Source organism: Oryzias latipes, chromosome 24 (genome assembly GCF_053564925.1).
Source record: "Oryzias latipes strain Hd-rR chromosome 24, Olatipes_Hd-rR_3.1".
Taxonomy (NCBI): Eukaryota; Metazoa; Chordata; class Actinopteri; order Beloniformes; family Adrianichthyidae; genus Oryzias; species Oryzias latipes.
This window is the reverse complement of record NC_136260.1, coordinates 5,055,531-5,083,047: the sequence shown is the minus strand read 5'-3', so window position 1 is coordinate 5,083,047 and position 27,517 is coordinate 5,055,531. Positions and strand designations below refer to the sequence as shown.

Sequence of the window (27,517 nt, the reverse complement as noted above, 5' to 3'; positions counted from 1 at the left end):
TGGCTACGCTGGTGCTTTATTGAGAAGAGTCCTCAGAAGAGGAGATGTGCAGTAGAAAAAGTGTCAGCTGACATTTTCACCGCCGTCCTGATGGCTAACAATAAAAATGTACGGTGATCCATCGCAAAATCAACAATCCTAGATAGTAAAACAACCATAAAAAGTTTATCTGACAATAAAAAAAGAAAAGAATAAAAAATGAAGAGTGTTTTCCAGGACAAGTGTCGCTGTATTGAAAAACCATGTGACACTTCAATGAGTGTGTCACTAAAATCAACACAACTGATACAAACACAAACCTTTGCAACATCCAGGAAAAACAGGATGCTAGTGCTCTGGAATCTAAGAACTTTCTAGAAATGAATTAATCACTGTTTTTCTTCATTTGTTTATCGCCTCATTTCCTGCTGATGTTGGTCATGACAGTCATGGAAATTATCTTTAGGACTTATTCAATTTATGTCACCTAAAGAGCTAAGGGTGAGACAGACAGATACAGACACTGCAGAGGACGTTTTCCATGGTTTCATAGCAACATCGTTAAGCATGAATGCGTCTATAACACATCCATCTTGGGCGGCAGTTTAGCTCAGGCAGTAGAGCAGGTCGTCAGCAGAAGGGCAAAACAATTTCCCCATTGTGGGATAGTATCAATTATTAATTATTATTATTATTATTATTATCTATGGACAGAAGCATGTGTTCATCGTGGGACAGACTTTGGTCCTGCATCAGACTCAACATATGCAGGCTTCTCGCTGTCAGACTGCCGTCTTTTTCTAGATACTATGTAATGATCAACTGTGTTATTAAAAAAAAAAAAACTTCTATAAATTCTATTGAACCATTTGTCTGTATGACAAATTTGCAGAAGTTCAAGGACACTAAAATGTACACATTCTGCCTGATTTTCCATTTTGCCTCAAGGTGGCGCCCTCGTAGAAGGTCACGGGAACGTCTGAATTTCTGCATTGATGTGGATTACATTTGTAAAGCAAATCAAAACATTTGTGCAACATGGTGTGATTTCATACACATTTCAAAGACGACGTTTTGAGAGATTCACAAAAAAACAACAAACTGGGTTGGTTCATCATTTCTGGGAAATAAATCTTTCACTTCTTTCCACTAAGGTGTGTTTTTTTTTACACCCCCTACTAGGAATGCCATCAAATTCTAGCCAGTGTTTTTCAATAAATGGTAGAATTCTTGTTGAAGTAGGTTTGATGTTTGTGCAGTAAATATGTTTGTTATACTCAGTTTCCTAAAGATCCAGACTCTTTTTGGAACTGGGTTCATGCAAAAAAAATTTTTTTTTTTATAAAATTAGATGATTAAAAACATCCTGTAAATGTACTGACTTGTTGTGTAAATATATGTAACACAACAGTGAATAAAGCTTACGGAAGATAAGATTGATAAAAAGTTTATAAACTTGAGGTTTGGACTTCATTTCCTTAGTTTTTGGGTTGATTCTTTTATATTTGACTTTACATCCAACAGACACTTAAAGATACACATTATGACTGCAAGGCGTCCTAGAACTGCAGCCCACATCATCAGCCTCCCACCGCTGTTTTTTTCACAGAAAGTTTCATTGTGAGCATTTAAATTCAGTGTGTCAAAAGAACAATGTTCCGCAACCCGGTACTTTTCAAATAGAACAGGGTTTCCCCTTCCACCTTTCTGAACACACCCGTGTTCAGCCTTCTGGTCATGTTCAGGTCACAGGGTTCACAGATGAACAAATTACAAATGGTCTAAAATGGCATTAGTGGTTTTTGAACGTAACATTGTTAAGGTAATTATGCCTTCTTTCCAAGACTTTTTACAAACACACATGAAAACAAACACAACTGGCTTTGGGGCTGGGGTCTTGCTGTGGAAAACTATGGAAAATAAAATTTAATGTTTTAAATGATCAGTTTCAGTAGATTTTCCACAGTCATATTTATTAAGTGACTAACTTCTTTATCTAAAAGTCCCACTCTGATCATCTTTTTATCTGTTTTCAAAGCGTGGCCAGTGGTCTTTTATTCATGATTATACCGTTTTTTGACAAAATCAAAAAACCTGTGTCATTTTTGTGACATAGTTTCTGAAGAGCGCCAGTAGTTTATCAGAAATTCACCTCTGCATCGTGGGGGGGACTGTCCGGCCTTACCCTTCCCATTGCTGAGAGCTCTCTGTTTCTCTCTGTCCTTCACACCCCAACCTAACAGTACTGGTGCAACAAAAAAGGCGAGCAATATCAGAGCTATCCAGCTGTCCAGTTTAGATCCAGATTCCAGCTGAGACGAGGAAAACAAAGACGTACATGGATCTACAAGTGGATGATCAGAATAGAATAGAGCAGAGAGATTGTGGCCCGGTGGTTGTACTTTCTACGTCACAACTAAAAGCATTTTTTCATCTGCTCATTTTTCTTAATGATTTGAATGAAGAAAAACATAGAAGTACAATTATAATTGTAATTTTCTTGATATATGTCCTTCGTTATCAGAAAAATGCAACAAGAACATGTTAAAAACACCAAAAACACTGTTTTCATCAGAGAGGGTCTTGAAATGTCTACAGGTATCAACTCTGTGTTTTGTGACCTGTCTACCAGGACCAGTCAGGCTTTTCTGTCACAGATACTGCCAATAGAAAAGCTTTCTGGTGACATTTGATGATCCTTAGTTAAAGCTTTTGTCAAAAACAGCCTGAGAAAATGGTTGAGAGTCCCAAATGAAATGGACAGACAACAAGAGGACTGTGTGAAAAACAACAGAGTTTCTTTTTGTTTTGTGAGTTTTCTGTTATTGGGAATGAAGCTGTTCCATTGCTCCTGCTGGGATCAGGTCTGTGTAAAAAACTCTGCTTCACATTAGTCCTCTCACCCAAGCTTGGACCAGATCCTCTTTTGTCAAAAAGAACCGTTTCAGTTTGCCTGGTTTCCGTTTCCTCTCCATTAGGAGTAGATGGTCCAGTAGATGATGTTAAAGAGGATGTAGGATCCTGGGAAGATGACCCGGGAGTACTTGTCTATGGCGTGCGTGTCGATCCAGACGTCGCTGTAGGCCCTAGAGCCGACGTGGCCGGTCACCTGGTCGTTCTCCATTACCAGTTCAGCCAGAATCCTTTCCCGTCTGACGCCGTTCTCTTCTGGCATGCCGTAGTTTCCGGTGGTGTTGACGTCCACCTCACTGTAGCTGGCGGACATCAACCCGGGGTGGGCCATTCCACAGGTACACGGCAGCTAAGAGGAAACCCAGACGTCCCACAGACAAGGGTTAGGGATGAGAAAGGGTCCAAAGGAGTGTAAAACACCTAAAGAAAATCTCTCAAAATGCTGTTTTTGAAAAGTTCCTTTTAGTTTTTTAGTTTTGTTTTTTTCAAACATGATAATGTTTTACCAGTGAAAGCTTTAAAATACCTTCCCTGCTTAAAAATGAAGTAAAAAAACAAATGATACATGAGGAGACCAGCTGAAATCAACTCTTTTAACCCTTAACACTGGAACTTTAGCTCCAGTGTTGACATTCTTTAGACTACTGGTACTCTTTAACTTATAACACAAATTTCCGTGGATTCTAAAGTGGAGAAAAGTGGCTTTGATGCAATACTTTAGGTTTCAAATGTGGTGCAAAGCTGATATGAAAAGCTGCTTTTCTCTGCGTCAGAATCGGCTGCTCCACATTGATCACGTAAACAGACGAGGCGTTACGGTCTGTCAAAGAGTGTGTGGTATTTACTGTAGGTATCACCACTGGCGACATCTCTGTCTGATTTATGAGACCGTTCATGTTCTGATGACTGTGTTGGGATGCATGTGAATGCAGAGACTGACTCAACAATCAGGACTGTCAGAACCAGATGTTTGGTCCAAACCAGCAACAAGAACCAACCTTCTCACGCAATTTTCTCTCTTTCCGCTCCTGCAGAGTGGACAGGTAGTTGACAGCAGCGTACTCTATCACCGAGAGGAAGACAAAGACGAAGCTGACCCAGAGGTAAATGTCCACAGCTTTGATGTAGGACACTCTGGGCATAGAGGCGTTGACTCCAGTGATGATGGTGGACATGGTGAGCACCGTGGTTATGCCTGTGGACAACAAAGAAAAACGTTTACCTTTGTGTTTCTACAACTTCACTTTTCATTAAAGTTTACTTTGTTGGGACTGGTCAGTTGCGTCACCCTAACAATAACATGAAGTTACCGAAGTTGCTTTTTTTTTTTCCAGAACTCTGCCAACCAAAGGAAACTGAGCAGTTTTTTGCAGGAAATCTTTTCCATTTGTCTGATTCAACGATGGTTTAGAGCACGCCACTTTCCTGAAGCTAAACATTTAAACTATGCGCTTATTTATTTTATGTATTAGTTCAGGGGGGTGTTATTCACACATATTTATTCCAGACCAGCACAAAAACTGATGGAAATTAATGTCGGCCATAAGTAATACATGCAGCCAAGATGCACATTTCAGCATTAGCCGCACATCTTTTAAGTGCGTCCAAGGTTGCATTTTGGCCACAGATATTTAAAGTTAAACCTAAAGTCCCATTAGCTGTTACGCACCAAGGTGTGTGACGTGTTCTCCCCATTTAATCCATGCCCGGGAGGAGCATTGAGCTGCAGAAACAGACACGTACAAGAACCATTTGGCGCTTTAACCCTAACCGTGACCATAATCCCAACCTAAACCCTTCCTCTCGGTCTGTGCGGCCAAGAAAAAAGTTCAGGGATGGACACGCGTATTTCAAAAATTACGTGCGATTACACACTTTATTATTGTTATTATTATTTATTATTAGTTTATCTGACAGGGCCATCGAACATTAAAAGGCATTTCTGCAAATGCACCAGAGTTTGCCAAAAGGCTATTTTTCACCTGTAGTCCCTGAACAGGTGAAACATTTATCTCCCTAGAAACAAATTGAAATGAACTGCAAAAATACAACAAAAACAGAAATGAGAATTAGTAGGCTCGGGCATCTAGTCCGGATGCCTCCTGGACCCCTCCCTGGGGAGGTGTTCCGGCCATGTCCCACTGGGGACACGCTGGGGAGACTATGTCTCTCAGCTGGCCAGAGAACACCCCAGGGTCCCCCCAGAGGAGCAGGAGGAAGTGGCCGGGGCGAGGGAAGTCTGAGCATCTTTGCTTTGACTGCCCTCCCCGCGACCCGGCCCCGCATGAGCGGAGGAAGATGGATGGATGGATGGAGAATTAGAAGTATATATCAACATTGTAAAAGGGTAAAAATACACTAACTATAAATGAGCAACAGCCTCTGAGATGTGGCTATTTTTCCATCAGTTACATTTTGGGCAGTATGCTTCAGAGAATTTTTCAGACTTTTAAGCACAGCAGAACACAAGACAGTTACTGTGCAGTTTGAACAATAGGGCGTCTTGAGGAACAGCTGCTGGCAGCTGAGTTTTCAGAGAGGAAATAGAGTGTTGTTTTAAAAAATTGTCTAATTTTCTATCTGACAAGAAAAATAATCTTCAACTCACAAAACTCACAAATCTCTAAGATTTTACGCTTATTTAAGACAATTTGCCAAAGGGGTAACATTTTTTTTTACTTATTTCTAAGGAGACTGCTTTTGCAGTGTGACAATCAAAAATTGAAGTTTGAGTACTTCAGACTTTACTTAAAGTTACGGCTAAAAACTGTCAGACATGAATTGGACTTTTCATTTAGGAACTTTGAGAGACAGAAGAGAAACTTCGACAAAACCCAACAAACACCAGCCAAAACTGTAGAGCAAAACCACCCAAATGTCTGGTAAGACAATCTTCTGTAATACAGATTTGCCAGGTCGGCCGTGGGATGATCAAATAAAAGCTGAAAAAGTCCTGAGTAAAAATGAGCATCATATCTTTGCTCTCCCTGGCTCCAAGGTCTTTCTTGTAGAATCTGATTGAGCCTTTACACAACAGTCAAAAGATCAAGAGTTTTCACCAAGCGGGACTCTGGCTGGGACGGCCCGGCGGTCGATCCAGAATGACACCCAGGACAGCATGACCATGAGGGTGGCAGGGAAGTACGTCTGCAGCAGGAAGAAGAAGATGTGCCGCCGCAGAGTGAAGTTGATGTACAGACGGTTGTACCAGCCTGGGGAGGAGGCAGAGCAGAGTTGAAGCTGAAGTCCTCAAGATGGAGAGCATGGAGCAGCCCTCCGTCAGTACCTGTGCTGCTGTAGAAGGCAAGCTTTGTGGTTGTATGAAACTCCTGAATGAGAAACTGGGAGAGAGAGATCCTCTCATCTGTGTTTAAGGACCTGTTCCCTTCCTTCCAGTACAACATTAAATCATCATCTGTGTAGGCATCTGTGGACCCAGAAGATAAAAACACGTCATGGTTAAAAACACATCTCAACAAGAACAAACTGACCAGACAGAAAGTTCCTGACAGCAGCTACTCACAGCTTTCAATCTCCAAAGAGCACGTTTGGGTGTCGAGAGGAAAACGGCTGAGGTCCATGCTGCACATGGCGGTGACGGTTACTCTGAGGGAAATAGCAAACAGTCGGTCATCAGACATGGACATGCTGGGAAGGAGACCCATGACACACCGAGTACGTCCAGTCAAATCAAACTTTATCTGTGAAAGCACTTACCATACATACGTAACTCAAAGCGCTTTACATAGCAAAAAGAGTTTTCAATTTAAACACCAAAAGTCAAAACAAAGAGCAGCACGACCAAACAATAAAACATACTCAATGCCCAGAACCATAAAATACTTACAAGTAAAAGCAGATATCAATAACCAAAGGAACAAACCTTAATGAACAAGTACAATTATTTAAAATAAATAATTTATAAAAATGAATAAGTTAAAAATGTGTGAACAAATAACATAATGTATATATCCAATAAAAATATTCTTAAAATTTAGCTAAAAGCTAAAATTTAGGTCAACAAAGTGCAAAAAGCTCAGAGAAAACATTTAGTACATCATTAAGAAGTCAGCTTTGGTTTATAAGTATAGCACCTCATTCATGGATGCTAAAGAGAATTTTTATATTGATTATTGGCAATAAGTGTAGTTCAAAATTTTCCCCATGTGGCTGTCTAAAGTTACGTTTTCTGAAATAATCAGCCAGAGGACAGAGGAAAACAACTCTGCTGAATCAAAAAACAGAGACTAAAACTCTCCTAAAGTATTCGTCAAGAAAATCTCTTATAATATTAATCAGGCATTTTGCTGGAGGAGTAATAATCCTGGATTTTTTTTTCTGTAGCTGATCTGTCAGTAAAGTGTAAAAGCATTGCAAGTCTTATACTTTTATTTTGAAGGCTGACCTTTTCAAAGAAAATAAAGACATTTACAATAAAGAGATTGCTATAATATAAATGTGTAAGGAAGTAAAGTCAATACATTTACATGTTTTGAACTGTTTAAACATCTCCAAAAACTGTTTTCATAGCTTCATTTGAGAACAAAAATAACTAAGGAGAAGGAACCAAATAATTAGATTAAAAACGGTTGAAAGGTTGATAATATAAACATAATAAAAGGAATTCAATAAATAGTCAGTAAAAACAAGAATGATTTTGAAATTGGAACTCAAAATCTGACATTGATGCACAATAATATTTAAAAAGAGATATTTAATTCATATAATTTCAATAAAAAAAATTTTTACTTGTATTTTAGTGTTGATTTCAAAGCATATTTTTCAACAAATAGGTACGTTTTAATCCCCCATTTTTTTCTTTTTGAAAGGACTTTATGTACACGGACTGGGTTTAAAAGGACTAATAATGCAGCTGGTCAGAATCTGGGTCATGGAACGGGACAATGAACTGAACACAGCAGCAAATCCACAACAGAGGGTTTGCAAATGAAAAGGACTCAATGTCCAGACCCCATCCTGATGGAAGTTGTGCAGGAAAAGCTGTGTGAGCTTCACTGAACTAAAAAAAAAGAACTAAAATGTAAACAATCACCGTGTAAAAACCTGACTGAAAATGATCATTTCTGTCTTTCCTGCGTACTTTTAGCTTTAAGCAGCTGAACCTTCAGTCTCACACTTCAGATTTTTACCTGCAGTTCCAGTCATTGAGTTGCTTTATTATATTGGCACTAAAAGTTACCCAAAGTGAATTTTTTTTCTGATGACTGTTTTTGCACAGGCTACTTTTGGTGTTACCTGCTTCGTTTTCATCTTGCAAACGATGGCAGGGACCACAGATTCAGCAGAGATTTGATTTCCTGCACTCAGATGTGAAATGAAAATACATAATCCAGCTCACGGCATGGAGCTATATGGTTTGTCAACAAACTGTCCCGCTCACTCTCCAATCTGCCTTAGCCTGGAAACTCTCCCAGCAGCTCCAGCAGATTAAAGGGGGTCATGTGATGCATATACCATCGAAGCAAGCACTGAAAGTTGTGATTGCAGCGAAATCCGGCTCTGTTGCAGCATCTTATGGTTTCAGTGTCCAAAGTTTGAAAAGTAAATTAATTTGGGATGGTGGTGAGCGCCTGTGACACGTGGACAGAACTGATGTCATTGTTTGAATTTGGATTGTTCCCATCTGTCAGGAAGTCAGCACTACGCCTGAGTGGTCACAGGGATGATGGCCAGCTGTTACTCTGCCAATGAGGATTAGAGAATCAGCTATCTTGGCTCAGGGTTCCTATCGCTCACCAAGATTACTGGGTCACTCTTGTGTCAAGTAGCTTTTTTCCTTTTTCCTCACTTTTCTGTCTTTGGTGTCCTTTAAATAACATTATGGGTAACTAGAGCAACTTGATTCACCCATATAAACATTCCAAAGTTCTGTTTAGGAACACCTTCTCCATTCATGATCTTCCCAAATAGAAAACCAGTTTAGGTGTGTTTTAAGATCAAAGCCTAATTTCTTTTGCAACTGTAAGTTTGTCTGATAACCTCATGGGAAATGTATCAAACCTCTGACCATCAACTGATCTGGACCCCTGCCCATCCAATCATCTGATTATAGCAACGGTTGGCTCCATCAGACAGATGTAATTCCTAATAGCCCTTTCTAACCTTGACTTTGCATGGAGAGTCAGTTCAGACAACAAAAAAGAAAATGCAAAGATTGAACATCTTTATATATTAAACAAACCAAAAACATGGAAAATGAAGGTTAGAACACACATTCTGTTTGGTACTTGTAAATATATGTTTTACACACGGCTTTTTTGTGACACATTTGTTCATTTTACAATCATGGTTAGATATTACAATAACGGAGGTGCAGACCTGCTAGAATCTGACAACCCCCCCTTTTTTATTGCTGCATGACATGTTTGTCTGTGATAGCTGGAAGTAGCAAAGAGGAAGATGTTGAGGTTCTCTTTGGGAGAGACCAGGATGGATCAGGAATGAATCCATCAGAGGATCAGATGATGGTAGATGTTCTGGAGATCAATGCAGGGAAGCAGATGGAGATGGTTTGGATATATTCAGAGGATGAACAGTGATGTTGTTGGAAAAAGGATGCTGAGTTTGGAGCTAGCTTTATTTGTTTTTACATTGTTAAAATAGAAAGTTTAAAGTGCTGTTTTATGTCAAACCAAATCAAGCAGATACATTTTTACATTTGAGAAAACAAAAGAAATTCAATTTGAAAACAAAAACTCAGAGATATTTCTAACACTAGTTGTGATCACTACAGCTTGTGTTGATGTGTTCTTCCCCCTTAGTCACAACTTGAATGCATCCTTTTGACACAGAGAGTCTCCAACATAATCCTATAATATTTTTTTAAACATTTATGTTATTATTTGTTTACTTTTGTGTTTATTTTATTACAATGTCCACATTTTTTGTTCTTTGACAATTGCTTTCCACTAAAGATTGAGCTGGTCACCTTTGAGCTGATAAACATCAGATCGTTTTTTTCCCAGAAGGCAGTATTGACTTGGTGAAATTAATCAAAGTGACACACATTTGACGACCGAATGGCCGCATGCAATAAGGCCCTGATTTGATCCCACATTTATATCATGTGTTGTGACTGTTTTTTAGGAGACTGTGCCCAACAATAAGTCAACTTTTTCCAGATTCAACAATACCTGAGACTGTAGAGAACCTTTCCATCGGGATAAACTCTCAGCATGACGTTGTCCTTGGTGGTGTCATGTGTGAAGGACTTCTTAGAGTGAACAAAGAACATGTCCGGAACCCAAATCTTCTTCACCAGGCGGCCATCAAAAGTCATACTCTGGTTGGTGTTGCTTTTAAAAGACAGGCGCTCATCTTTCCAGTAGTGCCTCAAGTACAGAGTCATTGTGAAGTCCTTGAAAAATAGAGCATACTTGTCTTTAGTGTTGTGTCAAAGATCACAATGTTCTACCGCTTACAACACGTACCATGTCAACTTCTGAAATCGCATCCAGGCTTTCAACCTGAACATCCACTCCAACTGGAACAGCAGGTCCTGAAAAAAAGTACAGCTGTTCAGAAATGTGCACTAACATCATTCAAGTCATCTATGACGTGCTGACAGGATCTGCATCTGTATGCATCTGAACATACACAACACATGTAAACCGGCAGCCTCGTTAGAGCTGCAGGATTAGAATTTCTTGTTAGGGTCGTGACTCCTTTTAAAGCTGACTGCTTTGAGTCAAACACTGACTTCCGCTCTCTTTCACCAAATCCTCATAAAAGCTAATGTGTGGAAATGTCTTTGAAGCAGCACAGAGCCAGTGGGGTGAGTACCCTAATCCTAATTGACAATAACCGTTGGTATCAAGCTATATTTCTGAAAGTCAAACAGAAGACACCATGAAGCTTTCTGTTCTATTCTCATGAGTAAAGAATAGTTTTTGAACTTCTTTTTAACATCTTTTGTCCAGCTTTAAAAGCTTTTTATGTTGTCATATGGTGGAAGCTTTCCTAGTTTTTGTTAAAAACATTTAGTTAGAGTGATCTTGCAAAATGCAGACAATTCATTTGGTAAAACCCGTGGTATTGTTGTGGACACATAGTTAATTTAACCCTTTTAACACTGTAGCTGTAACTCCAGCAGGCGTTTTTTGAATTAACGTAACTCTTTAACTGTTTATGCAATTAACGTAATTCAAATGGATTCTAAAAGGAATTATAGCTTTTTTTAAGTGACATCCAAAGCTTTACAGAAGTGAAATATAACCGAATTACCCAAATTCCAACAGATTCTGAAGTTGACAAAAGCGGCTTTGCGCTGACATGCAACACTTTTTAACGTAAATCAGTGATTCGGACACAGAGAAAGGTGGCTTTGGGCTGATTTGCAACACCTTATTACAGAAAAGTGTTGCAAATCAGCACAAAGTCACTTTTGTCAACTTCAGAGTCTGTTGGAATTACATTAACTTTGTTTTATAAACAATCCAAGACTTATGGTAGTTCAAAGAGTGTACAAAATTTCCTGTTGCCAGAGACAGCTCTGGTGTTTAAGGGGTGAAGTAACAAAATGGGGAAGTACTGTATGAAAGTTTCCTTGTTATGCTGATGACACTGATCTTTCTACTGAAGGTGAAGCCGATTATCTTACCAGAGTACAAGAATATCTTTGATATGCAAAGGCCTGTGTGATTCATCGTTTTCTTCCACTTACCTCAGATTATTAGCAGATTATTGTTATTTTCATAACTTGTCCTGTCCAACCCCTGAGCAAACAGATGAGAGCTGAAGACCTCTTGTGTTGTACGTATTTTACTATTACAAGGGGAGATTATGAATCTTCTAACACACAAAGTGTACAGTCGTGGCCAAGGTTTTGAGAATTACATAGATACTGGAAATTGGAAAAGTTGCTCCTTAAGTTTTTATAATAGCAATTTGCATATACTGCAGAATGTTATGAAGGGTGATCAGATGATTGCATAGTCCTTCTTTGCCATTAAAATGAACTTAATCCCGAAAATAAACTTTCCGCTGCATTTCATTGCTGTCATTAAAGGACCTGCTGAGATCATTGCAGTCATCGTCTTGTTAACTCAGGTGAGAATGTTGAAGAGCACAAGACTGGTGATCATTATGTCAGGCTGATAAGGTTAGAATTGCAGACTTGACACGTTAAAAGGAGGGTGATGCTTGAAATCATTGTTCTTCTATTCTTAACCATAGTGACCTGCAAAGAAACGCGTGCAGCCAATATTGGGTTGCATATAAATTGTTTAACAGGCAAAGATTGTGGCTACTACGATTGTACCTAAAAGAAGGCTTCAGCGCTTCAAAGAAAGTCCAGCAAGCGCCAGAATTGTCTTCTAAAGAGGATTCACCTGCGGGATCAGAGTGCCACTAGTGCAGAGCTTGCTTCCAGGCAGGTGTGAGCACTTCTGCACACACGGTGAGGCAAAGACATGTGGAAAATGGCGTCAAGAAGGGTGGCAAAGAAGCCACTTCTGTCTAAAAGACCATCAGGGACAGATTGATCTTCTGCTAAGTATGGCAATTTAACTGCTGAGGACTGGGGCAAAGTCATAATCTCAGAAAGAAGCCTCTTTCTGATTGTTTGGGGCATCTGGAAAAAGGCTTGTCCAGAGAAAAAATGTTGAGTGCTACCATCAGTCGTGTGTCATGCCAACAGTAAAGCATTCTGAGACTATTCATATGTGGGGTTGCTTCTCATCCAAGGGAGTGGGCTCACTCACAATTTTGCCCAAAAACACAGCCATAAGAATGGTACCAAAACACCCTCCAACCGCAACTTCTTCCAACAATCTTCAACAACAGTTTGGTGATGAACAATGCATTTTCCAGCATGATGCAGCACCCTGCCATAAAGCAAAAGTGATAACTTAGGCTATGTTCACACTGCAGGCTGAAACGACCCAATTCCAATTTTTTTGCCCCTATGCGACCTGTATCTGATCTTTTCATGACAGTCTGAACGACACAGATCCGATCTTTTCAAATGTGACCCAGGCCACTTGGGTATGTGGTCCTGAATCTGATACGTATCCAATCTTTTCAAATGCGACCGCCGTCTAAACGGCCAGGCCACATGTATCCGACCCGTACGTCATTGATTGAAACGTCATCATTCTACGTTGAAGTAGGCGGGAACGAGAACAGAAACAAAAACCATGGCGGACGATGCTGCTGAGACCAGTCAGTGGAATCGAGGTTACTGATTGGATTAATATTTGGGGTGACAGCTCTATTCAGGCCAAACTCCAGGGCTCTTATCGCAACCGGGCATTATTTGAAAATATTTCCAGCGAAATGGGGGAGGGCGATGTTGAACCTTTCCGGCTGTGACTTTTTTTCCTTTCCGACCGTGGCCAGATGCGCGGTTAGATGCCCGGACCCTCATATTCTCCAGAGCGGGTTAATAAAGAGTCAATAGCAGTTCTGCTGGGGGGAGCTTTCTTTTATTACCGTTCTCCTTCTTCAGTAACACACAACATGAATTCCCTCCTGCGCTGCACACGCTCTCTCCTCTCTCTTACACACACGTGAGCAGCCCCAGCACACACACATCCCCATTCCACAACAGTGGGTACAGAAGATCCTGGCTCCAATGCCTTCTTAAAATGAGATGATTGTAATTGTGCTGGCTCCTTTGTGAAAATAAATTTAATAATGCAAAAAGAGCTCCGCTGTTGACAACACTGTTGTTGACATCCATTGTTAACGTTAGCTATTTCCGCAAACAATGCGTGACGTCGTTCCCCGTTGAGTACTATTCTGTGCATGCCGGTCAATTCTGGGTCATTTCACGGTCACACAGGAAATCACAAAAGTTCGCATTTAATTGGAAATGTGAACGGCCTTGCAAAAAAATCGATTTTTGCAAAATATTGGAATTGAGCATTAAGCCTTGCAGTGTGAACATAGTCTAAGACTGCTTTCATGAAGAGAGACTGACCCATTCAACTACTTTGAGATCTTAATTCCTCATCACACTTTTCTCAAACTTTCCCTAATGTTGTGCAGCTATATAAATTTTCCCGTAAAATATAATTTAAAAGTTTCTTTCTTTCAAATTCAAAGAGGACAAGCTTGAACAAGTTAAAGTGAAGAAAAGATAGTCATCAGTTGATGCCTGTTAACAGATGATTGACACAGTCTAGAGCTTCAACTTTTAAAAGTGTATTTACAAAAATATCACATCGTTCAAAGTTTAATGAAGAACTTCTCTCTTTTCAAAGTGAAACATAATCTATCTATCCACCTCTTTTCTGTGGGAGGGGCTGTATCACCAGTCACCATTAATACTCTTAGGATCAGTTTATTTCAAAAACGTAACAAAGTTGTAGTTGTAACACTGACAAACTGTTTTTAAAACAAACTCTCAATGTGAAAAGACTTCTGTTGGTGTTGAAGCAGAAGATGCAGGGGGATGATGGGGATTCAGCAACTGGAATGCTTAAAAAAAAGCAAATGCAGGATAGACACCAGTCAATACAGACAAATGGGACAGCGATTAGGTTTGGAGTGCTCACACTGCCAGCGTAAGGGCCTTTATACTGCAGAGTGACAGATTTTTTTCTGGAACTTACAAAAGTAGAATGTTAGGCAGAGCATTTAGCTGCTATAGGCTCCTCTTCTGTTGAACCAGCTCTGCCTTCCTCCGTATGGTAAACATCAACTTTGCCATTAGTCCCACTACGATCATCTTGTGGTCTATTTCCAAAGCTTTTCCAGTGGTCTTTTAATTATGACAATGCTGTTTTAAGCCAAAAAACCTGTGTCGTTTTCTAGGACATAGTTTCTGCAGAGCAGCAGGAGTTAATCAAAAACTTGCCTCTAAGTTGTTGGTAGGACCATCGGCATGGAGCAACCCCAACCCCCTTCTCCGCCCCGTTGCTGGGAGAACGGAGCTTGTGGTCCACCAAGAGTATATCTATGTCACAAAAATCTCTTTTTCCAAAGACGTTTTTTTATTTGTTCCTAATACACCATGATTTGAATAAAGAAAATTTATTTTAAATACATTTTAATCCTAATTTTCTTTATAAGTCCTCCATGCACAGAAAAAGGTCACTAGGACATGGTAAAAACACCAAAAACACAATATTCGTCAGAGTTGGTCTTTAAGGAATATTCTGTATTATTTTTTAAATTAAAGAAATAGTACAGAATGGCCTAAGCTGATGGTTATCTCATCATCAACTGGTCTTTTTTTTTTACTTTAGACATTTCCTTTCTTGGGTTCTTTACTTTTTTGTTTATATTCTTATCATTTTTACAATTTCTAGAATTGTTTTCTTGTTCCCAAATTAGATATTGCAGTTTTTTTTAACCTAATTTGTCTCATTCTGTTTGCTCCAGATAATTACTCTTCCTCTAGTCATGGGTTTTCAGCAAGAAAGATTGTATTCAAAGCAAATCTCCTGGTGAAATCTGTTCTTTTCCTAACTAAGCTTGTTAAAAAATAAAAAGTAACACAACAAATGAAATCAAATCGGGATGCCATGAAAATAGTTAGTTCTACATTTGGGGTATTTACTCTTCTATTAATTAGATATGAGAGCTTATACAAGGCTTTGGTTTCTTTCATGTAGCCGTTTTTGTTTGGCAGCTGCGACTGACAGTTGGATCGTCGGCTGTCCTCGTCACATCCATCCAGCCCGGCTCAGATTGTTGGGGATTTTCTGATGAGTTTTCATGGAAAAAAAGCTGCAGAATGCTGTCAAACTGTTGTTTGGTAAGTTACATAACACAGATGTCTCTGCTGAGGGTGCTAAAGGTTGAACTAATGAGATGTTAATACTTGAGGTGAAACTGTTGCTCCACCCCTACTTTGAGTAACAGTCAACTTCCTCAAAACTATTCTTCAACTTTCCAAAGTAAGCATTTTCTGTCAAAAAATGTGTGCAGGACACAAAATTAACTCAAAATGTGACGACACTATAAACAAAAGGACGGTTAAAAAATTGATGAAGCAGATAACTTACAGGACTGAACTAAAATCCAGACACTAAAATACACCAAGGACGATCAACTTAGGCCCTGCGACAGACTGGCAACCTGTGAACAGGTACCCTGCCCAACACTAGCTGGGTTGGCTCTAGCAACCCTGTGATCACCAAGCAAATTCAGCCAGTTCAGGACAGATGGTGATCAACTTGAATAAAGACAGTGGATGATTATCAAATGTGAGACTGGCCTTCAACAGGAAATCATTAGATCAAGATTAAAAAAACCAAAAGGAAAAAAATCCAGATATTTTCTCATCGTCAAGGAAGCCACATTAGCAAAGTGCATCATCTATTGTGTTTAGATGCCAGACTAGTTATGTTTCCATAGGCCACAAGACAGAGACGGATTAGACTGAACTTGCGTTCCATCTCTGAGCTGGATGGTCTGTAAACATCCAGGAGACAAAAAAAGAGTCCAGTTAATGAACCATTTTGTCCCAATTTGTATTATATAAGACCAGTAAAACTGGCTTGGTTTGAGCTCCACACTGACTGACTAAAGGCATTTCTGGTCATGTGTGGTAATGCTGACAGACTGTGACAACAAGAACATCTGATCCACCATGAGGTGGCAGGTAAAGACACATTAGTATCTCCCAGATTTTTACCAGTCAAAGGTTCCTGTATTTTGCGCGCTACCTTTCACAGCCTAAAAGTACAAATTTGGATTTGCTGGCTCGGAATGGAAATGACTGACCACACCGTGCAAATCTGAACCAATACCAAGACCGACAAATGGCTGCAGTCTGGAGACTGAACAAAGAAGATGTTCTCAGAAACTGACCTTAGCTTTAGTGTAGAAAAACAAAGTATTCAGTAAATATTTGTTAAGAGCTCATATTTTCCAATGTGTCATAAAAATGAATGGTTTTCACACATTAGCTCAAGAATTCTGCAGCAGCTCCCCAATCAAAGTCTGCTTTTAGCTAAAGAAAGGCTTTTCAAGAATCCAAAGGAGGTTTTAAACATATGTGGGGATATGCAAGTGTGAGGATGTAAATGCGCAATGATTCACACTATAAGTCCTCCTCATGTGGCAGATTAAGACAGGAGTTATTGAACCAAACGCTACAGACCAGGGCTGCTGTGATTAATCACTGGTCCATGGCAGCATGGCTCAACATAATCCTACTGTGTTATGTCATCTCTGCAAGCCAGGCGCTGGACAGTCTCACCCTCCTGTTTACACATGAGTATAGATTGGTTGGTGTGGATTGAGATTTAGGGGAAGGTCTTAAAGAATGCTTGACATAGCTAATAGCTTGTCTTGACTTGAAATTCGAAGAAAAGAGTTCATAGTCTACCATCTGCCAGCACGATGAAAGTAAGCTTTGCCTGGTTCCAGAAAGATGAAGCTCTTACCTCCAAATCCTGGTCGCATTGTGAAGTCATGGTCATCTATCCTCAGCAGCTGTTCTGACTTTCTGCCCCACACTTTAGTGACATCTGGGCTTCTCTTGACGACGGTGCTGATAGAAAACAATGATTTGAAGGTTCATTTCTGATGGCATTTGATGGGCTGATGCAGCGATTTCCACCAATGGTCATGTTTTTTAACAGATCTTGAATAAGTTGAGTTCTAAGGTTGTTTCAGTAAAAAGCAAAACAAAAAAAAGTCATCATTTCACTGTTTAGTCAAACTCACCTGCTGGAAAATTTCCATTAAAAGGCTGTCGGGCTCTAACCAATCAATTTTAACTTTGGAAAAAAGGGACCTTAAGACTAAGACATCTATGGGATTAAGACATCTATGGGATTTTGGCTTCTTGGAGCTAGTTGGTACTTCCTGTTTGGAAGGCCAGGGGGCAGGGGTCACTCTGTCCAGTTCTTATACTCAATGTGTGCATGTAGCCATGCACATATTAGCATTTATTTGGAGTTCTACTATGAAAAGTTATTTTACATTTTGTCATTCTATATGTGGTCAATGTTCCTGTTTCTACTCTTGCATTGGTTGTGTTTGTCTGTGACGACACTCCAACACTGTAAATGACAGTATACATTGTTTTGTAGCGTGGAGCAGAAAAGTTCCAACATGTATTACTCATGATTTTTTCCTGTGCAAATTATTTTTCTTAAACAACTATTTCAAACACTGTGATGTTTCTGCTTATCTTCCCTCGGTGGAATCAGGAATTTTCCTCCAAATACAATGTCAGGTGCATGTCATGTGGTCTGGCTGATTAGCATCTCCTCAAATTCCTGTTTGGCTGATTGAAACTCCTTGGTTAAATTAAAAAAAGAAACCATATGATGACGATATGATTTGATATTCAAGATAAAGGTCTGCCTTTAATTGCATATGATTTCTGATATCTTCCTCATTCTGTGATTTTGATCACCATAGCTTGATTTAAAACTGTTGAATCTGTACATCATAGGTAATAATCTCATGAACGTTCTTATTCTGAAGGATAAAACAGGATTAGCGAGGTCTTAGTAAAAGATAAGGAAGTAGGCCACCCTCTTCAGACTCCACGACAATGGCGTGATTAAAAGATTGACGCTGTGCCTTCATTCCTGTCATAGACATTTAATCTCTGCTAGAAGATTCTTAGGACTAAGATCAGTTACAGTTCTAATTTAAATAATACGAAGAATGGATAAAGACATGACAAAAAAGCATACCTGCCAATCCTGTCATAGAATCCTTCTGCTAAAGACAATTCACGTTTTGATCTGAAAAAGAAAAACAGTCTTTTACTAGACATAAGCTATCAATAGTGAAATAAAACTGTAAAATAAATCTGGTTTATTTCTCAAATAGTAGAAAGCATACAACACTAATAGATTGAACTTGGCTCCACAAGCATCCATTGTCACATTTACATGCCATACAAAGGGCTAGAAAAGACAAAACCTGTAAAAGTCATCCACCGGTCTAAACAGCAGATGGGGGTTCAGAAGACTGCTTGTTTTTTACCTGGGTCCTTCTTAATAGAAAAACACACCTCCTCCAGGTAGTTAGTGAAAGGAAATGTGAAAAAGCTGGACACCAGCCCTCTAGAGTTAGCTTGAAACAAATGCAGGCCTTGAAGTGCATTATCTCATGGACCAAGTGCAGAAGTTTGGTTCTTAAGAACTAATGAGAACTGGCTTCAGAACAGTAGTGAGAAATGGCTTCTTCTGCCTTCACAGAGATGGAAGCACTGAAGATACTTAGACTCTTTGATATGGACACGAAACACCTAAAGCATTAGTCTTGTGCACCTGTATGAGGGGTTGACCTGCACAGATGCTGCTGGTTTTGGGGTTATCCGGCTCTGTGGAGGGTCATTCAGAGGAGGGGCTGCATCTAACGGGAGTACGGGTGAGTCTTGCAGTTCCTTTGAGGCCTGTGTGGTCACCTTAGGGTATGTCCTGAAAATGGAATGTACGACTGTCGTGAGTGACATAAGTGTATCGTGAAGTATTTGTAAGGTTAACGTAAGTTAAATACAGTTATGACATAGGTGGGATGCTGCCCATAGGAAAGCCACAAAAACTAAGCTCTGATTGTCTTGTTTCTAAATTCTTAACACTCTGACTATGCTGATAAAACACAAACCAGCTAAACCAAAGATTTCTCTGTTTCATAGCTCAATAGACCCTGGACTAGACCATCTGATTTCCTTGAACCACCTCAGTATTTACCAAAGACTTAAAACACAGTTAAAAAAAAAGATAAACCGTGGAAATGATTCTATTCAATCCTTGTTAGAGAAGATGTCCAACAGCTTTTTGAGGTTTGGATGAATCCAGGCAGTATTCACCTGAAGGTTTTGAGAATAAAGATCAAAAGAGACTTTTCAGATTGTGATAGATGTGGTTAAAGGCTCTTCATTTTAAGGATTCAAGGAGAGGGATTTCTAACCAGTCTTATGTAAACTAAATGCATATATAAAAAAAACAATATAAAAAAACGCCCCTCTCACCCTCCGCGGATGGTTTCCCCTCCAAGCTCGGGTCCTCTACCAGAGGCCTGGGAGCTTGAGGGTCCTGCAGTATCTTAGCTGTTCCTAGCACTGCGCTTTTCTGGACTGAGAGGTCTGAGGTCTTTCCAGGTATCTGTTGTAGCCACTCCTCCAGCTTGGGGGTTACTGCCCCGAGTGCTCCAATTACCACAGGCACCACTGTCACCTTCACTTTCCAGGCTTTCTCCAGTTCTTCTCTGAGTCCCTGGTATTTCTCCAGTTTCTCATGTTCCTTCTTCCTGATGTTCCCATCGCTTGGCACTGCCACATCCACCACAACAGCTTTCCTCTGTTCTTTATCCACCACTACAATGTCTTGTTGGTACGCCATTACCACCTTATCAGTCTGGATCTGGAAGTCCCACAGGATCTTTGCCCTCTCATTCTCTACCACCTTCGGAGGTGTTTCCCATTTTGACCTTGGGGTTTCCAGTTCATATTCTGCAGACATGTTCCTGTATATTATTCCAGCCACTTGATTGTGGCGCTCCATGGATGCTTTACCTGCCAGCATCTTACATCCTGCAGTTATGTGCTGGATTGTTTCAGGCGCCTCTTTGCTCCGCTTACACCTTGGTTCTTGTCTGGTGTGGTAGATCTGAGCCTCTATCGCTCTGGTGCTCAGGGCTTGTTCCTGAGCTGCCAGGATGAGCGCTTCAGTGCTGTCCTGTAGGCCAGCCCTTTCTAGCCATTGGTAGGACTCCTTGATATCAGCCACTTCAGTTATGGTCCGGTGGTACATCCCATGCAGGGGTTTGTCCTCCCATGAGGATCTGTCCTCCAGCACTGTATCCTCTGTTCTCCATTGCCTGAGACATTCACTGAGCACACTGTCAGTTGGGGCCTTGAGCTTGATGCACTCATGCATCTTGGATGTTTCATACAATCAAGTGGCTGGAATAATATACAGGAACATGTCTGCAGAATATGAACTGGAAACCCCAAGGTCAAAATGGGAAACACCTCCGAAGGTGGTAGAGAATGAAATGGCAAAGATCCTTTGGGACTTCCAGATCCAGACTGATAGGATGGTAATGGCGAACCGACCAGACATTGTAGTGGTGTATAAAGAACAGAGGAAAGCCGTTGTGGTGGATGTGGCAGTGCCAAGCGATGGGAACATCAGGAAGAAGGAACATGAGAAACTGGAGAAATACTAGGGACGCAGAGAAGAACTGGAGAAAGCATGGAAAGTGAAGGTGACAGTGGTGCCTGTGGTAATTGGAGCACTCGGGGCAGTAACCCCCAAGCTGGAGGAGTGGCTACAACAGATACCTGGAAAGACCTCAGACCTCTCAGTCCAGAAAAGCGCAGTGCTAGGAACAGCTAAGATACTGCAGGACCCTCAAGCTCCCAGGCCTCTGGTAGAGGACCCGAGCTTGTGTGAGTAACAGCCCGCGGAAGGGCGACGGGCGTTTTTGTTTTTATATATATATATATATGTATCTACTGTATACATATATTTATATCTATATATCATATCATATCTATCTATCTATCTATCTATCTATCTATCTATCTATCTATCTATCTATCTATCTATCTATCTATCTATCTATCTATCTATCTATCTATCTATCTATCTATCTATCTATCTATCTATCTATCTATCTATCTATCTATCTATCTATCTATCTATCTATCTATCTATCTATCTATCTATCTATCTATCTACATACACACTACATTCCATAGTAGTCCAATAACTCCCTAAATTAAATCAGTGTTAAATTACAAAGATGAAACAGATGAGTCAGTTTTCACCAATGTTTTCTTTTTAAATTCTGCTTGACAATTTATATGTCCAGTTCTGGTAAAAACACTGTCTGTAAATGTCCTGATGGAAGAAATGACGTGAGCTCCTGCCTTTTGTAACCGAGCATCTGCTGTCAGAACATCAAGCTGTTGCTTCACTGCCTTTCCAGTATAGACACCAGTGAGGGCAGCCGATGTGCTTGCATCCAAAATCCTTTGAAAGCTGACAGCAGGGAGTCAAAGTGGGTTAGACTGAAACCATCTAAAGATGTTTTACGTTCCAGGCGGGCTGGAGAGGATGGTAAATTGCTGGCCCTTCCTTCTGGCTGACTGACCTCTGTCACAGGCACAACAATAGCAATAATTCAGGAGGCCCATTAAAACTCAGATTAAAGGTTACATAATCAGAGTAAGTGATTTTTCAACGCAGCCACGCCTCGTTTCACCACTACGAGCTAAAAACGAGCAGGTTTGTAGCGGGGAGCTCAAACCTGCTCTGTCAGCACAGCTTTCCTGGTGCAGCTTTTGTATCCCTAAACAGTACACCTGGGGTCCAAGCAGACCCCAGCACTACATTGTTTGCATTTTTTTGATGTGTATGTAAATATTTTTCTCTGGTATTTTAGGTAGTTGTTACACATCAAGTTGTCATCCTGCATACCAAATACTTTTGCTTTCCTGTGTTTCATTATTATTTTATTACATTTTTTTTATTTGGGGTCCAAGCGGACCCCATCCAAACTGCTAAATAATCTTATCTTTCTGGATGTTATATTTCTCACTTTTGTCAACTTTTTTAGTTTTTTTTCTCAGACATGTTTTTTTACATTGATGCACTGATTGCCAGTTGATAGATTTCCTTCCCATGTATTTTTTTTGTTCTGGTTCTAAATGAAACATGGCAAGGAACCAAGCAAGATATTCTGCAATTCAGGCTTTAGAGAGAATCCTTCAAAGTGACTCAGAACCTTCAGATTAAGACAATTCTGATCATGAAGATGACAATGATTATATACCTGGTTCTGATCACAATTCTGAAATTGAAGATCATGTGTCTGGTTCAGACTTGGAGGGAAGTGATGTTGATGCTAAAGACCAGGTTGAATAACAGAATGTAGGCAGGACAGGTCTTCAACAACAGACGGTAAATATTGTACCAGTGAGAGATGAAGAGCACAGGGAGTATAGAGAAAGAGACCTCAAATGATTAATGACAGAAATAGCAAAGCTTGGAACATCACCCCACCAGCAATCTACAGAAGAGGTCCCCAAGATGTTATACACCACCATGTCGGTGTAACAGCAGGGGAAAGAGTGGACAACATCAAAAATGCCTTTGGATTATTCCTGACTAATGAAATCTTAGACATTATCATGAGGGAGACAAACAGAGAAGCTAGTCGCATATTTGCTGAGTGGAATGCTGCCCATCCTGACCAAGTGAAGACTTGGAGAACTCTCAATCAGACTGAAAATTGTGCGCCTGGATGGCTTTTTCCTTTCAATTTCCTAAATTGGATAACCACAGTTTTATTCTGACACTGGAAAAACATCCATAGAAAGTTTTTTTGTTGAAATTCCCTCAAAAAATAAAAAAGTTGATTATTATCATTATTTTTTGTTTACTTGTTTTCTTGAAATGAAACTATGAAAACTGTTTATGATTATATTTTTTGCCTTCCGCTATTAACAAATTTAGCCAGGCACACCATCAAAACAAATTTGAACCAACCTTGCATCGATGACAGCAACAAAGCTCACAATAAAGTGTTGGGGTCCATATGGACCCCACGTGTACAGATTACTCAGTCTTGGCACGTGTACGGATGAGGGGTATAAATGACAAACTCAGGCACAGAAATACATACTGTTTACACAGAGCTGAGAGGAAAAAATATTCAGGGATATTTGTTTGGGTGTTGCATGTTTTTTGGGTAAATCTATTACTAGACAGATGCAAAAAAAAAAAAAAAAAAGTATTACAGCAAATATCCAAAAGAGAGTGAGAAGAAGTAAAAGCCCCATGTCCTAGACCAGATCTATTACAACACCCAGTGTACACACTATCCATTCCAGTCCTGTTCCTTCTCTAATGTGAACATATTTAGTTTCACATATCCATCCCCGTTTCCTTTATGTTTGGATATTGATTGAATCAGAATCAGAATCAGAATCAGAAATACTTTATTGATCCCACACGTGGGAAATTTGTTCGTTACCATAACAACTGACAGGAAAAAAAGAGTAAGAATAATATAAATAAAAATAAAAAAGAGAACAAGGAAAATGTGGTATAATTTAAAGAGCTATTTACAAAACAGTGCAGGTAAAGAGATGTGCAAAAGAAATGTGCAAAATAAAGAAAAGAGAAAAAAAAAAAAATGTTAACTATTTCTGTTCCAAATGTGGATACACACAATTCTTCTTGTTTGTATGTGGCTTACCAATAATAACTCTGTTAATAAACAACTTTTGTATATTTTTTGATAATAAAATGGTTTTCTGCTTTGAACATAATTTGAACTGTATTGTATTCTACCAAATAATATAGTCTGAGTTCTTTTGACTCTAAAAACAAGTTTGTGCAATGAAGGTATCTTACTTTGTGAATGATTTGAATTGCCCTTTTTTTAAAGTAATTGATTCTTGAAATAAACCAATATCAAATCCAGGATGGAGACAACCTGCTAAACAGCAGCCTGGTTAAGAAACACCGTAAAGAGATTGAAACGCTTTTGCCATTGAAGAAAATGGAACCATGCTTTTGGTTTTATGCTAACATTTGATTGTAGCAGAAATCAGAAGTCATCATCTTTCACTGTCCACTTTTCATCAGCTTCCATGAACTGCTACTTCTGTGTCCTTGCAGGTGTATCTTCTGTTTTCTACCTTCACTGAGCTGTTTAAAACTGGTACAGCTACACTTTTCCAGTTGATTTATGATTTTCTAAGCATTACTTTTGGACATCTTCTTTTTTTTGGACACATTTTTGTAAAACCCGGAGGAATGTTGTGGATGAAACATCTGCAACTCAGTAAAAATCCAACCACTTTTTACTCCATTACTGCAGACTTACTAACTTAAATGCTTTTAAAGCTTTTTTCTGAACGTAAAATCGCGATCTGCTTTGACCACGAAAAATCTCAAAGCGTCTGAGTTTTAACAAATGTAACTTTGTCATAGCTCCCTGATGTGGGCCATTGCCTCCCTTTTTTGTCCATTAACCAAACATCTGTCAGCAGACTAAGCCAAACGCACACGTGAGTGACTGCACGTTTCCTACAGAAACTGGAGGAAACAGAGAAGGCGGGACAAAGGTCCAAATCCACCTTTGTTCACCTCCGAAAACCTAATTTTGTTTTCCTTTTTTGCTAGTTTGACCAAAGGAGTGAGTTTTTGAAGGCAAGTATTGTTGACAAGGACAGATTTTCCGAAAAAAAAAAAAAAAAAGGGTTTAAATCGTCTTTTCATGTGAGCTTTAGTGGGGGGGCTAGGAACCCTTTTTCCCAGAGCACCTCCCACAAAACACCACGAGAAGCAAGATCAATGGCTTTCTCCAAATCCACAAGGCACACGTGGATTGGATGGGCAACCCTCAATCTCTCTGAGGTGTGGAGCCAATCCGCCAATCTACGGCCAAAACAAAAACGCTTTTGGTTCCACCTGAACCAAAGTCTTCAGTGTCAACCACATTCTCTCAAATCTACAGTTAATTTCATTTTCTAACACAAAGTTACATTTTATTTACTTTAATGAAGTTATGTCTGCTAGATTATTAATCATGACAAAATGCTGGTTGGAAGGGGTCGTACAAGTAGTTCCCTGAGGCCCCTCAAACAATCAAGCAGCACCCCTGAAAAGATTTGAAGGAAAAGTGACGACAGAGCTGCCAGAAAACGTTCTGCAGAGCCATGAGTGAACCAAATGCCTCTCTGTTGAAACAAAACAGACTTAAGCTTTTATACCTCTGATGACAACATCTCATCCATTACCTGCAGAAAGAAAAAGATAAGCTGCAAACAATCCCGGCACGCAGGATCAAAAAGTAGAATTACCACCAACCAATCCAAATGCAGGAACCAGTGAAGTAAAAGTGAAATACATTTGAGTTTAACTGAAGCTCTGCTTTATTTTCAGCGATAAGCTGCAGCCTGTAGATTTTATAACAAAAAACACACCTGAAAAAGTGATGTTTTTTTGTTTCTGCAGGTGCAATTCTTGGCATTGTCGGAGCTCTCAGTTAAATAAAAAAAGTATCATATACTTAACACTGTTTTTGTGTTCAGTGATGTTGAGCATCTTTCCAAAAATAAACCTTTTAACGCAAATAAATGTAATATTGCATCATCAAGCTGCAGATAAAGAAAATAAATCCTTTTCCTTGCAGACAGATGCTGGAGTCATGCTAATTTCATAAAAAGATTATTTCTGCTGAACGATAAAATCACTCTAATACATGAGTTTGATGGATTACAGTTTAAACAGGTTTATAATAGAACAAAGAGCATTTGTCTGCTTTTCAATCTGGATGCAAAAGCAGCACAGCGGCAGTGGAAGTGGAGCTGTTATTTCCAGAATTTTGGCTCAAACATAACTCTTTTCTTTGAGGTGGTCCTGCGACCCCAGCCCCACTGACCTGATGTGTCTTTGCGGCTCCAGCTTCTGCCCTCTGGTCGGCTTGTGGGCGCAGGACGCGCCGAGCACCCCCAGCAGCGCGGCGAGCAGCACCACGTCCGTGTGCATGGTGTCCGGAGTCCAGTCCCAGAGCCTCACAAGGGCAGCTGGCTCCTAACGCCGCGTGCGCACAGGACCCGCACACTCGCTGCGCGCTCAGCATACTCAGAATGCATACATTGTCTGATTGCATTTGGTCTCTTGGAGGAGGGGGAGACACTCCCACCCTCCCTCACACACATGTCAGATGGCACGGATTTGCTGGAGTCATTAGAAACGCGCTGTTTCTGAGTGCGCAGCTGAGGTGAAGAGAACTCACACCGTAGATCCTCCAGAGTGGTTTAGAAGCAGAACTCATGATGATGTCAATTTTCTTTTTAGAAAATCCAGGACACAGACGTTGATGTGAAAACTATCATGTCAATTACCAGTATGGGGTCTATAGGAAGTTATGTAACCGTAATCCAGGCTCAATGATGGATCTGCAGGCAGAGCAGAGGTGTCAACAGGGTTAAACTCTCCCCAGCTTCATCCACCCAGCGCCTTTACGCACAGGAATGACGCAAGTGCTGAACTGTGCCCACTGATGCTCGAGATTCAAACGTTTATTCTCAATTCAATTTCCCCATTGTAGTTTAGATTTTTGCTGCTCGGACACAAGGAGGATCACTGAAATAGTTGAATAATTAGGTGGTTCTGATCTTTTGTTTTTTATTTCTTCTCGTTGTTGAATAAATAAAACATTTTACAACTACACACAGGAAAGAAAAAACACAATTTTATGTACAAAAAGTAAATAGCATGTTTTGCTACAGAACTTTGGGAAACTAAAATGTGAATGGATTTGACATTAATTCTAGTTTACTTGTTTGTTTGGTCACATATTTCATTTACACTTGATGATCTGGAAGCAAAACAAGAATCTGGAAAACTTCACTGTAATTTCACTGGTTGAGGTTTGGAATAAAGATGTTCCAGATGCATTTTAGGTCAGAGACTTGGATTGTTATAAATTATAATATCGACTAAGAATTGTGTCAGCAACCACAAATTCTGATATTAATCGAACTTTTGGTAAAAATGATTGCTTGCTTGCTTGCTTGCTTGCTTGCTTGCTTGCTTGCTTGCTTGCTTGCTTGATTGATTGATTGAAGCATTGTAGTCAAAGCAATTTACACAGATTTATCAAAAATTACAGAAATGAGGAAAAGCATGAAAAAAACAGATAACAAAACCCTTGAAAC

General features: G+C 39.8%; 1 protein-coding gene across 2 annotated transcripts; it reads right to left on the bottom strand.

The window, feature by feature from the left end:
- Positions 1–26,493, bottom strand: LOC101160376 (gamma-aminobutyric acid receptor subunit rho-1-like). 2 transcript variants are annotated; one of them, XM_023953246.2, is made up of 11 exons: positions 26,236–26,493; positions 19,101–19,250; positions 18,519–18,569; positions 17,253–17,359; positions 10,344–10,411; positions 10,047–10,270; positions 6,416–6,498; positions 6,179–6,319; positions 5,952–6,104; positions 3,891–4,087; positions 1–3,241 (listed from the first exon to the last, which is right to left on the bottom strand). In XM_023953246.2, exons 1-11 carry the CDS (start codon positions 26,340–26,342, stop codon positions 2,954–2,956), a joined length of 1,569 nt encoding a protein of 522 aa, XP_023809014.1. In that variant the 5' UTR covers positions 26,343–26,493; the 3' UTR covers positions 1–2,953. The 2 variants fall into 2 exon arrangements, with proteins under 2 accessions (XP_023809014.1, XP_023809015.1); XM_023953247.2 differs by lacking the exon at positions 19,101–19,250.
- Positions 26,494–27,517: the final 1,024 nt, after the last annotated feature.

Excerpts from the sequence above, each read along its gene's own strand:
- LOC101160376 (XM_023953246.2), bottom strand. The coding sequence starts at position 26,342 with ATGCACACGGACGTGGTGCTGCTCGCCGCGCTGCTGGGGGTGCTCGGC. Across the intron at positions 18,570-19,100 it reads CAGGTCAACCCCTCATACAG|ATCAAAACGTGAATTGTCTT; the intron begins GTGCACAAGACT and ends TTTCTTTTTCAG. Across the intron at positions 4,088-5,951 it reads CCCAGCCAGAGTCCCGCTTG|GCATAACCACGGTGCTCACC; the intron begins GTGAAAACTCTT and ends TGTTGTCCACAG.